Source organism: Wyeomyia smithii, chromosome 3 (genome assembly GCF_029784165.1).
Source record: "Wyeomyia smithii strain HCP4-BCI-WySm-NY-G18 chromosome 3, ASM2978416v1, whole genome shotgun sequence".
NCBI classification, from domain to species: Eukaryota; Metazoa; Arthropoda; class Insecta; order Diptera; family Culicidae; genus Wyeomyia; species Wyeomyia smithii.
Genome location: NC_073696.1, coordinates 251,644,079 through 251,656,058, shown reverse-complemented (window position 1 = coordinate 251,656,058; position 11,980 = coordinate 251,644,079). Strand labels below are relative to the sequence as shown.

Here is an 11,980-nt window from a genome sequence, read left to right as displayed (position 1 = left end):
ATCACCGAAGGAAAAGGATGTCCCTGGACCAGTGACAGCCATTTACACCGAAAAATTCGGCAAGAAGGTAATGGTTTGGCAGGCCATTTTTGAATATGGGGAAATATCTCGTCCATTCATTACGAATGACACAATGAATGGTAAAATTTACGTGAAAGAGTGTTTGCAGAAAAGGTTGTTACCCATGGTTAAGCAGCATAACAATCCTCCAATCTTTTGGCCCGATCTTGCTTCCTGCCATTACTCTAAGGATGCACTAGGGTGGTATAAAACAAATAATGTCACATGTGTCCCAAAGGAGATGAATCCTCCAAACTGCCCTTAAATTCGCCCTATTGAAACTTTTTGGGCTTTGACCAAGGCAAAGCTGAGGAAATATGTCAAACCTGCGAACAATGTTGAAAAATTAAAAAAAGGTTGGCTTAAAGTGGTGAAAATGGTCGGAGAACACACTGTGCAAAAGTTTATGAGTAGTGTTAAGAGAAAAGTTAGAGAACTCGCGTATCCTACGAAAAATAATCCCAACTTGAATTAAAACTGGAAAGGAAATACTTATTATCTATATTTCAGAATAAAATGACCCGAAAAATCCTGTATTTTTTGTTTTATTCAAGAAAGAAGATGTATTTATAATTTTCGGAACAGTCTATAAACAGCTTACCACATTTACTAAAGAAACTGCACCTGAAAGTGACGTTTCGATCTATACGCAGTGTGTTTTTTAAAAGCTGTGAGACGCTAAAGCTGTCAGTTTTTGACAACAGTATTTAAATAACAAGGCCTGTTATGATTTAACACAAATTAGCTATGTTTAAGTGTAATATACTGTCGAAAAATAGGTTTTTAGGCTCAGTGTGCGGAAAATGTGCTGCGCGGAATTACCTGCAGACATGGTACCTACTTTGTATTTATAGATGGATAGCGGTAAAATTGGATCTTTTCTTTGAGTATAGAATTTACTATTTACTATATTTCGAGAAATTGAAAATTGTAACAATGTTAAATATCATTTAACGGTTCACTAATCACTAAAATCTTGAGTCGGAAAACCTAAGTAGCAGCACGGCAAAATAATTTCGCTCTTTTTGACACACTTCTACGCATTAACTTCCCAACTCCCCTAGCATTTTTAATCTGGCGTAGATTACCTCCGCAGTCGCAAAGTTTCTTATAATAACGTCGAGGCCATCTGCGAAGACTGCGAGGGTTGACTACCTTTGCTGAAAATCGTGCCTCCCGTTTCAATGCCCACTGGTCGGATTACTCTCTCCAGAGCAATGTTGCACAACGGGCAAGATAGTTCATCTCCTTGTCTACACCCTCTGTACGACTTGAAGGAATTCGAGAGTGTCTCTGATACGCACACGTAACTCGATACAAGGTAGCTTTGATAAGTGCAGTTTTTGCCATAGCTGGTCTCGTTCGACTGTATCATACGCTGCCTTGAAGTCCACAAATACGTGGTGTGTGGGCACGTTGTACTCTCGGTATTTCTGAAGGAGCTTCTGGAGAATGAAGTTATGATCCATGATCAACGTTATGCCACGGCAGTTGCTGCCCTTTTCATAGATGTGGCATACAACGTCTTCCATCCATTCCTCCTGTAGTCTCTCTTCCTCCCATATTCTGGAAATTATACAGTGGAGTGCCGGTGCTTTTGAACCTCGATTGTTCTTAAGTGACCCAATTTCCCGTTTCATCTCTAGGATATCGAAAACTGAGACACTATTATTGTTTGTAGGCACTCCAGGGTCAATTTCCACTCGGCCTCTTTTCTTCCGTTGCTGTTGAGGTGATTATTGAAAAACTGCCTCAACCTGTCGACTACTTATCTCGCGCTCGTAAAATTCGCCTCACCGGGCCAACAGCGCTGAAGGAACTTTTTAAGGCTAAAAACGATAGCCACAAGGCTCACAACGACGGGAGGTTTTTTACTGCAATGACCATGCTGGAGCATCTTGCCAGCTGCTTCTTCACTGGGACTTAACGAGATATGTTTTCTGAGCGAGGATGACAAAGCTCGTGTAGTGATGGGTCTTACAGTTGCAAACGAGCAAGCGCCAATAATCACGCATCTGCAATATCGGGTACGGCTTCCAGACAACGATTTTGTCGTGGCTCCGAAGCACAAATTAATTCCCTCGGTTATCTCCGGGGGGTTGTGATGCTAATGGGTATAGTGGGCCTACCTATGTTGCAGTGCGCTCAGGAAAGTACTATTCTTCAACTGCTTTCTCCCATGGGCTGGATTTTAATAGGGTATGCGAACTGCCCTGCATTTGACGATATTATTCGGTATCAAAAGGCGATTAAACCGATAATCATTATTACCGTTGACGGAGGTCTAGACAAAAACTCCCGATATAAGAAGGTAATAGATATGACTATTCATCACTTCCGAGAATTGGACCTTGATGCAATGTTTATTGTCACAGATGCACCCGGCCGCAGTTTATGGTTCACACCTGGACGAAAAAAAAATGAAAGCCTGGAAACGGCGATCTTCAAGTACGCAGAAGATGCCATGGCAGATACTTGGAATGATTCGACAATCGATGGACATCCTGTAAGAGCAGCATACATTGAGCCCACTTACGTACAATGTGTTGCCACAGAACTGGAAGAAAATTCATCCGAATGGTTTGCTCGTCACGTAAGAACATCACAGTACTTTTTTGCAAATTGTTAAATGTAACGACAAAAAGTGCTGCGTGAAAGCAAGGATTACCTAGTTATGTCTGGGACCAGCATCAGTTCGTGCCTTTTCTACTGCAAACTTCAGATGGATTCAAAGCGCCAATTCCTACAGACGTAAACATTAGTTTTTAGTTAGTTAGTTAGTTGCGCAAAAAATGTAGGGTGAAAAACAATTATTTTCAGTAAAAAATTATTGAAAAACATAGTTGAAAACATACAGTAATTTGAAAAAAACTTTTGGTACAAAATTCAGATTAGAGAAATGCGAGACTGTTTTTTTAAAGGTTAGGTTTTAGACCGATTTTTCAATTTCAATTTCCATTTCAATGATGGTAAATGGTTTCAGCAGTTATTCACCAAAATTTAAATTTCCCTATCTCAACAATTTCTGAATCCCAAAATTCGATTATTTTCGAAAAAAAAAATTTTTTCGACGTGTCATGCCTGAGACATTTAGCCGAATGTAAAAAAAAATTCGACATCAACAGTTTCATGAACTTGGAACCTGCGTATTTTTTCATCGCTCAAAAAACGTGAAACTTTTACCGCTTTGAGGCATGTGTTCCCGAAGTACGATTGAGCTAAAATTTTGTAAGAGGACTTTTTTCGAAAAGACGAAACGTTTGAGCGAAACTTCTAAACGAAATTCAAAGGTCAAATTTTTTCCATGCATGTCATTGCCAGTCTAATGTGTAATCATTAATACCATTTTTACGAAACCTTTTTGGAAAATGAGTAAAAAGTAATTAAAAAATCCAGCAAGCACAAAATGACCAACAGTGCCCAGTTTCAGCCAAATCAAAAATGATCGATTAAAATGGTTGCCCATTTATTGTGAAATTGCTCATTCTTTTTTTTTTTACTTTTCACTCTAGCACTTTTCCCTTTATATATCTGTGAGCAGATACGTATTTCAAGTTTGTCTTCAAAAGTGCTTACTGAACGAATGAATTGTCCTAATTTGTCAAGGTAGCTCAACACACTCTTGAGCTAAAGTTAGAGTATACATGTTGAAAAAACAAAGTATACCCCGGTCTTGCTTTAATCAATGGAACAGGATCAGTTTCGTCAACTCATTTTATGTTTTATACGTCCATAGAGCATCTGAGATGAATAAGTAAACATGTGCCAGACGTAAACGGTTCCGTTATTACTGCAAATCCCAAGTATGATTGTATTGAACTATTGGCGACGGTATTTTTTTTTCTAAGATTTATTGATTCAATTGCTTTCCATTTTGAATATAAATATCGTACTCACGCTAAATTTACCAGTCTCTATCACCATGAATAACCTCTATCTGTTGTTGCTGCTAGTAACGCTAGCCTCGAGTGGTCCGGCAGTTGATCAAAGAATGGTATGTATGACATGGTAACCAAACTTTATTGAATATAGACGCATTTTTTTTTTGTTTTCGAAAACTACAACTTCGGTTTTAACGATGAAGACAACACCCACTCAAGGTTTTGAAAAGTTAGCAGCACTGGCAGTGACGGTGACAACTCAGGCTACTACAACAACAACCTCAACTAAAGTTCCTATTAGCACAACGAAGCCGACGACGACAACCACCAAAGCTCCTACAACCACAACCACAACAACGACAACTAAAGCTCCTACAACGTCAACGAAATCGACGACAACAACTACTAAAGCTCCTACAACGTCAACAACAACGACGATGACTAAAGCGCCTACAACCGCAACGAAATTGACGACGACAACTACTAAAGCTCCTACAACCACAACCACAACAACTGCAACAACGACGACGACTAAAGCGCCTACAACCACAACGAAATCGACGACGACAACCACTAAAGCTCCTACAACCACAACAACAACAACAACAACTAAAGCTCCTACTACCACAACGAAATCGACAACGACGAAAACCAAAGCACCCACCACAACTACAACGAAACCGACGACGACAACTACTAAACTGCCCCTGTTTACATAGTTGACGTAACAACTAACACCATCATTGCGAGAAAAACGAGTTTTTGTTATTTTAACCCAAATCATTATATTGAGATACAATTTCAACAAAATAGTCTGTCAATTTTATGAAGATTGATGTTTGAAAAGAGGCCCCATGGATTATATGAGTCGGCCCGTGGTAGTTGATCCAGAAAAACCGCTACGCCAGTTTATGCGAATAAACATGTATTTTTCTCGCAGATTGTTCGCATAGCTTGGCGTAAAAACTTGACTACTTGACTACTCTGCCTCGCAGTTGATTCAGTTTTATCAATCGTGTTACGGTCAAACGTCAGTTATTGTCCATCGGCAGTTTCAATTAGACAAACACGCACAAACACACATACAAACACACACACAAACACATGCATAAAGACTTACATTTACGCTAAGGTGGGTAATCGTTACATGGAAAAATGCAAACTTGACAGCACAGAGCCAGGACAAAGTTTTTCTTTGGTTCAATTTAGGCCCCCAGACAATTCTAAACTTGCCGAATATGGATTTCTCGTGCCTCTGAGTGGTGCATTACATATGCATGTACATAAATTTGTATGAAAATTAGTATAGGAAAACTTTTGCGCATGTTTCTTTACAGAGAGCTATCGATCAATTCACTTCCGGTAGTGTCATGATTGTTTGGGGCCCCAAATAGAACCTTAAAAACGTTCTGGCAAATCGATTAAGTTTACCCACCGTATTATACACACACGTTTTAATTAGTAGGGGGAAAGGACACGGTGACTTCACACCTTCCTGAGGCTGAGTGTTTTGTGAAAATATTAATATACAATATAATTATTCAATCCCACTTTCACCTTTACCCCTTTCCATGGAATATTTGTCGAATTAAACGACTTAACTTAGACAAACAGACAGTAGTTAGACAGTCGAATAAAACGACTTAACATAAACAATTGCACCTTGTATGGAGTGACGCCAGTTTTTGCAACCAATTGGCAGTTACGCCAAAACGTTTTTCCAATATTTCTCAAAAGTTTCAGAACAAAATGGTTTTCTTTTTGTTTGTAGTGTATGTATCTTGAGGAAAAGGAAGCTGCATCAACGAAAAAGTGCATTTTGGTCATTTTGGCTCTTACGTCAACTATGTAAACAGGGGCAGTAAAGCTCCTACAACCACAACAACAACGACGACGACCAAAGCACCTACAACTACAACTAAATCGACGACAACAACCACTAAAGCTTCTACGAAGTCAACATTATTGTAATCAACGACGATGACAGAGATTGACGAATTGTATCTCGGTCTCGGATCATGTGCAGCAGATCCTTGAAGTATGTTTCAATAAATATGAATACGTCAACTACAACAATGTGTTCTACTAGTGGAATAAGAGAGAACTGGGAAGGTGACGACACCTTGATTCCGGCGGTGTAGGGAGAAATTTCATTGAAGGTTAGCCGCACATCTACTCATGAGTGTGCACCAAATCTCGTGGCGCCAAATCCTGGCTTTTGAATACTCTCAGAGCCCGAAAAATACAATCTTGTCCTGGCTCAGTGAAACTTTACAGACATGATACTGATTTATGCCTGTTCGTTAAGGTTCTTTTGGCCTCCGTATGATGCGACTACATTTTACAACAGAAATACTTCCTACTTTTTTAGGTAAAAGAGTAGGAAATACTTCCTACTTTTTTACCTATGAAATTCAATAAAATAAACAAATAAATTGTTTAAAAACCTGAAAAAGATCATTTACATTCCAGCGTATGGCGTAATCTTCGGCTCCAGTCAGAAGGTATTCCAAAACGTCACGCTGCGTTAGTACAAGTGCTTGACACGTAGTGTCGCTTTGCTATTTTTTGATTATGTAGTTACAGGACGGCGTTCAAAGTTAGTTTGACCGTATCGGTTTTTTTGGTTTTATGATTATAGTTCTTAGAAATGCAGACTGTAAACCATACGCTACACACAAAGAAACTATTTCGCCTTCATTTCATATTCATCTCGTGCTATGATCATAAACTACTGCAAAATAACGAATTATTTTAACTATTTAACTATAAACTTCGTTGGAAATAATTTATATACAGTATATATATTCAAATATCATGGAAATTTTTTATCAGTTATCGCAACTTTATTTCTTATAATATTTATTTATAACTGAAACCTTATTATTGTCTCTCCTCTTTCCGCAACAGCGATCTCAAGGACTCTCATGCGGAGTGAATGGGAATAGATAACTGGCTAGTGTTACCTTCAGACGTTGCTTGAGCTCTTGCAGATCTGCAGGATCATCCGGGGACATGGCAGGCAGATCGGAACCTCCCATCTGGTTGCGAATCACATCGGCTTGCGCATCGAGCGTTAGATTACGGGTAATACTTATCATTCTCAACGGATCAGCATCGCCGTTGGTGAAGTGAGTTAAACTAGAGCCAGGATTGTCTCCACCAAACCGATTATTCGCACGATCAATGCCTCGCTGGATCGATTCCTCACTGATCCAATCACCAAATACTCCACGACACATGTTGATGAAATAATCAATCGTAATTCGGTCGCCAAACGGCTGGAAAGGTGAATCGGTCGTGATGAACCAACCAAACTCCGTACACTCTAGATAAACGCTTTGGCGGATTCCGAATTCGCTATACTCGTTTTCCCAACTAATGTCTTGGAGTGTTTCGATGGCCTCTGCTACATCTGTGAGTGCACAGCCGAGCGTATCATTCCATATTGAATTAAACCAGCCCGCAAAAGCATCTACGGCAGTTTCCGCATCAGTTTCCGTAATATCCTGGCAGACTTCAGCGAAATAGGCCACGCTATGAAAATATAAAATACAGTTGTAGATTAATTGGACATCACATAATGCTTTACGTACTCATTATTGAATATTGTGACCAGTTCAACCGTTGCCATCAAGACAGCGAAGAAATGCTGAACTTGGTGCGTATCTTCCGGATCGATTGGTGTACAAATGTTGAACTTCTCGTACATCAGCTCGGCCCTTCCCAAGTCGATCAGGTTCTGCAAAACATGGAATGCCACGAAGATCTCATTGTAGCACTCCTGACTGCCATGTTCGATCAACGTATCTCCCCAGGCTTCTGAGAAATCTCGGAAGTTGAGCAAGGCATGCATCAAAGCACTAGAAGACCACGCAGCGTTTGCTAGGTGCGGATATCGAACTCGGAACCAGGCGGCCAACGATCCGCCCAACTGAGTGCCGGCAACCAAAACCCGTGCCGTTTCGTCTCCGATATGCTCGCGCTTCACGTAAGTAACGAATTCAGCCAAATCCGCCAATATTTGGTCTGTACTCAATAGGCGCAGATTTTCGGTTCTCAAATCTCTGAAAATAATCAAAAGTGAAGTTTTTTCGCTTTCTCTCAAATGTTAACTTTCATACTCAGTGACTCGACTTTGCCCGTAGAACCGAGATTCAAAGGCAAACAGCGCACCGTTCCACTCCCGTGCCATTTCGTAGATCAGCGTTGTCTGATCAATCATCTCTGGTACGATTGGGGTGATTCCGCCAAGGAAAATCAAAATGGGACCACCTGGCAGGTAATTATCGGTTGAAGCAAAATACCGCAGCGTCCATTGGTCAGTGTTTTGAGCATTAAAGTGATCTACATTTGTGGTGAAGAAGTGTTCGGTAACTTGCCGTTGGTTAGCACTGAATCCTGTCGGTGCGTGTTTTTTTGCTCCCGCGAATCGTTGTGTAAACAGCTGTCCAACAAGCCGCCGGTTGGTTTCGGCTTTCGGTACTCTATGTGGAACGGCAGCGAAAGCCACGGTAATCACCGCCAAAAGGGTGATTAGAAAGATGGATCGCATCGTATCGTTGAGCGCCTGAAATGACAGTGAGTTTATTTCACCTATTTGTTTATAAATAAATTATTTTTTGTTGCGTCACTAATTTTGTACAAATTCTTACATAAAATGATCTTTTTGCAAACTCTCATAAAGTGGATTTTACTAGAGATTTAATGATCATGAACGAACTACGAATTATGTCATTGTTTTCCCTTGTGACTTATTTATCGTGATCGTCTGAATGAAACCCCATTTTTTTTGAGGGAAGTGACCATAACCCAACTAAATTAACTTGTCTGTTTTATTGGCTCCAACTAAATTAAACCCAAAATACAGTAGAGCAATACCGAAGAGTTGCATCAGAAACACTGCTCTATGATTTTTAAACTCAGGAAACTTTCTTCGTCTAGCTCTAACCATTCATTCAAATCACTGCCTAATTCAAAGCTCCCACCAACCCAACTACTCACCTAGCTTTTGTTTCACTAACCCACTAAACCCATCATTCACTCATCCACCTAACAAAGCCACCTTTTTCCTTCCTAAAACTCTCGTATGATAATTGACCTATTTCAAGGAGCTTGTACGCCAAGTTTGAGGGAGATAGATCCAGCCGTACCGGAGTGACGATAGAACATGCGTTAACCAACTTAAGCACTAGTAAATTCACTGAAAACGAAACCTACTTGCTGGTGGTTTTTCCGGTCCTTCCTTATCCCGATAATAATGTATTGAAATAATTTGGCGGCCAACTGAGTGTGAATGGGTGTAATTCGGTTGCATTTTATAGTGGCGGCTTATCACTTTCGTGTTTACGTCATCGGTCGGTATGATTTACAGCGATCTGTGTTTCTAATATCTCTGGCGTACACTGATATGAGATCTGCTGCGACCATGACTTGGGAGAAAAATTGAAATCAATAGCTCATGGTTGGGTTTCACCGAGACGTTTAATGATTGTTTGGGTAAATATGGTGATTATTTTTCGAAAATATTCTATTTTAAAGAAGTTACCAATATTCGAAGAACTTTTCAGTAAAAAGTATCCTCTAATTCCTCTGGTTATTTGATAAATTTTAAAAAGGATAACTTTGGTTCTATCGCTTCTTGAGAGTAAAATTCACGAAAAAACGTTACCCCCATTTTGAATAAACTTCCTGTTTATATTGGTGACAATATTCCGTCCATTTTCACAGTCTAATTAAATAAGATAAGAATAATATTCTGTTTTGTAAAGATGCAGTAGAATCGAACAGACAAATTATCACGTGAACAATTTTGCCATGCTGGTCTCAAGTAAGAAGAATCGAACCAAGAGCAGTCGAAGTGTGAGGCGATAACGCTAACAATTCCTTCGTTACAAACATCGTTTGGTTGAACCAACAAAAAATCAATAGGCGTTTGAAAAACCTTGTGATAACTGTATGCTTACTATTGATGTACACCAAACTTGTGGACTTAGAGTGCTTAGAGTGGCGGATAAACTTTGCCGCGGCCAGAGGAATGGCCATATGTATCTCCTGTTTTCCACGTTCGAATATTCGGAAACACACCTGGAGGCATCCAAATGGGCTCCCAGATCGATCACGTACTGATTGACGGTCTTCACTTTTCGAATGTTACTGATGTTAGGTCTTTTCGGGGACCCAACATTGACTCTGACCATTATCTCGTCGTTTGTAAGATCCGCGCACGGATGTCGAACGTGCTGAAATCTCGCACAGAGAGGACGACGCGTTTCAACATTCAGCGGTTGAAAGCTGATGGCGTGGCAGCAGAATACGCCAGAGAGCTGGATCAACGGATCGCAGAAAAGCAGAAGGAAGGAGTGGAAGACATAAATGGGCTGTGGAGCAGTGTCCACGGCGCCTTCGAAAGGACTGCAAGAGAGGTGGTAGGTACGACGCGTGGAAGACAGCGTAATGGCTGGTTCGATGCCGAGTGCCAGAGAGCGACAAATGAGAAGGACCGTGCCAGGAGCCGCATGCTCACTGCGGCTACACGTCAGAACAGAGAGAGGTACAGGGGGCAAGAGCTGCCGAAAATAACACGAGGAGCAAGTGCTCGCCAGTGCCGAGGACAGCTATACTCAAAACGACGTGCGGAGATTCTTTAGAACTGTCAACAGAGTCAGAAGCAGGAATTTTCCTTGTGCCGGTCATGTGTAATGACAAAGACGGCAACCTGCTTACTGATAAACCGACGGTTGCAGCCAAGTGGAAGGAGCATGTTCAGTCGCTATTGAACGGTGAGAAGCCGGAAGAGCAGAACAGGAACAGGATAACGATTATGAGTGACGAACAAGCTGTGGAGCCACCAACACTGAATGAGGTGAAAAAGGCGATTAGTGAGCTGAAAAACGGCAAGGCCGCTGGGAAGGGGGTATCCCGGCCGAACTTCTAAAAGCAGGAAGGCCTCATATGCCCTATCTATAAGAAGAGTCATCGATTGGATTGTTGCAACTATCGAGGCATTACGTTGCTCAACTCCGCATATAAAGTGTTTCCCTGCATCCTGTTCTTCAGATTGAGACCATTAACGGAATCCTTTGTTGACGAATACCAGGCTGGTTTTCGACAGGGGCGTTCCACGACGGATCAAATTTTACCCTGCGACGTTCCTCGATAAGTTCCGGGAGTATAACTTGCAAACTCAACATTTTTTTTTTTTTTTTTTTTTTTTAAGGGGGGATTTGTTAGTAGCTTAAGTATTTATGATAAATATTAGTAAATAATGAGTATGTGTGTCCAATCACAAATGGTGACTTCTCAACACTGTTAGAAATTTGTAATTTTAATTGTTAGGATTTGTTTGCTTTCGCAATTAGGACTTATCATTCGTAGGGATTTAAACCTACTTGTCAGAAAAGGGGAAGTAAACTTACAACTAACTTAATTGCTAACTTATTGGCTATAAAGAGAGCTTATCGTAGCAATTGAGGATTGCAACGATTTTTGTCGAAAATTGTTAATAATTTTATTTGACATAGCTTCTAATGGTTCAACACCAGTAAGTCTATGTAATTCGAGTGTACCAAACCAAGGAGGACGCTTCAAAATCATTTTCAGAATTTTATTCTGAATCCTTTGGAGCGTTTTCTTCCTTGTTGAACAGCAACTTGACCAGATCCGTACAGCATAAAGCATTGCTTGTCTAAAAATTTGTTTGTAAATCAAAAGTTTGTTCTTTAAACAAAGTTTAGAATTCCTGTTAATGAGAGGATATAAACATCTCGTATATTTGATGCACTTGGCTTGTATACTCTCAATGTGCTCTTTGAAAATAAGTTTTTTATCATAAGTTAGTCCCAAGTACTTAACCTTGTCGGACCAACTTAAAATAACCCCATTCATCTTGACAACGTGATTATTGTTTGGCTTGAGGAAAGAAGCCCTAGGCTTATGCGGAAAAATTATCATTTGAGTTTTAGAAGCATTGGGAGAGATTTTCCACTTTTGCAAGTAGGAAGAAAAAATATCTAAACTTTTCTGCAATCGACTGCATA

General features: G+C 40.3%; 2 protein-coding genes across 2 annotated transcripts; one reads left to right on the top strand and one right to left on the bottom strand.

Moving 5' to 3' along the window:
- The first annotated feature begins 4,138 nt into the window (after window positions 1-4,138).
- LOC129729189 (integumentary mucin C.1-like) lies at window positions 4,139-4,660 on the top strand. Its single transcript, XM_055687680.1, has one exon. The coding sequence runs from the start codon at window positions 4,139-4,141 to the stop codon at window positions 4,658-4,660; it is 522 nt and encodes a 173-aa protein (XP_055543655.1).
- A 2,105-nt stretch (window positions 4,661-6,765) lies between these two features.
- LOC129730455 (putative serine protease K12H4.7) lies at window positions 6,766-9,220 on the bottom strand. Its single transcript, XM_055689796.1, has 4 exons — window positions 9,162-9,220; window positions 8,066-8,511; window positions 7,538-8,008; window positions 6,766-7,478 (listed from the first exon to the last, which is right to left on the bottom strand). The coding sequence occupies exons 2-4, from the start codon at window positions 8,494-8,496 to the stop codon at window positions 6,857-6,859; spliced, it is 1,524 nt and encodes a 507-aa protein (XP_055545771.1). The 5' UTR covers window positions 8,497-8,511; window positions 9,162-9,220; the 3' UTR covers window positions 6,766-6,856.
- Window positions 9,221-11,980: the final 2,760 nt, after the last annotated feature.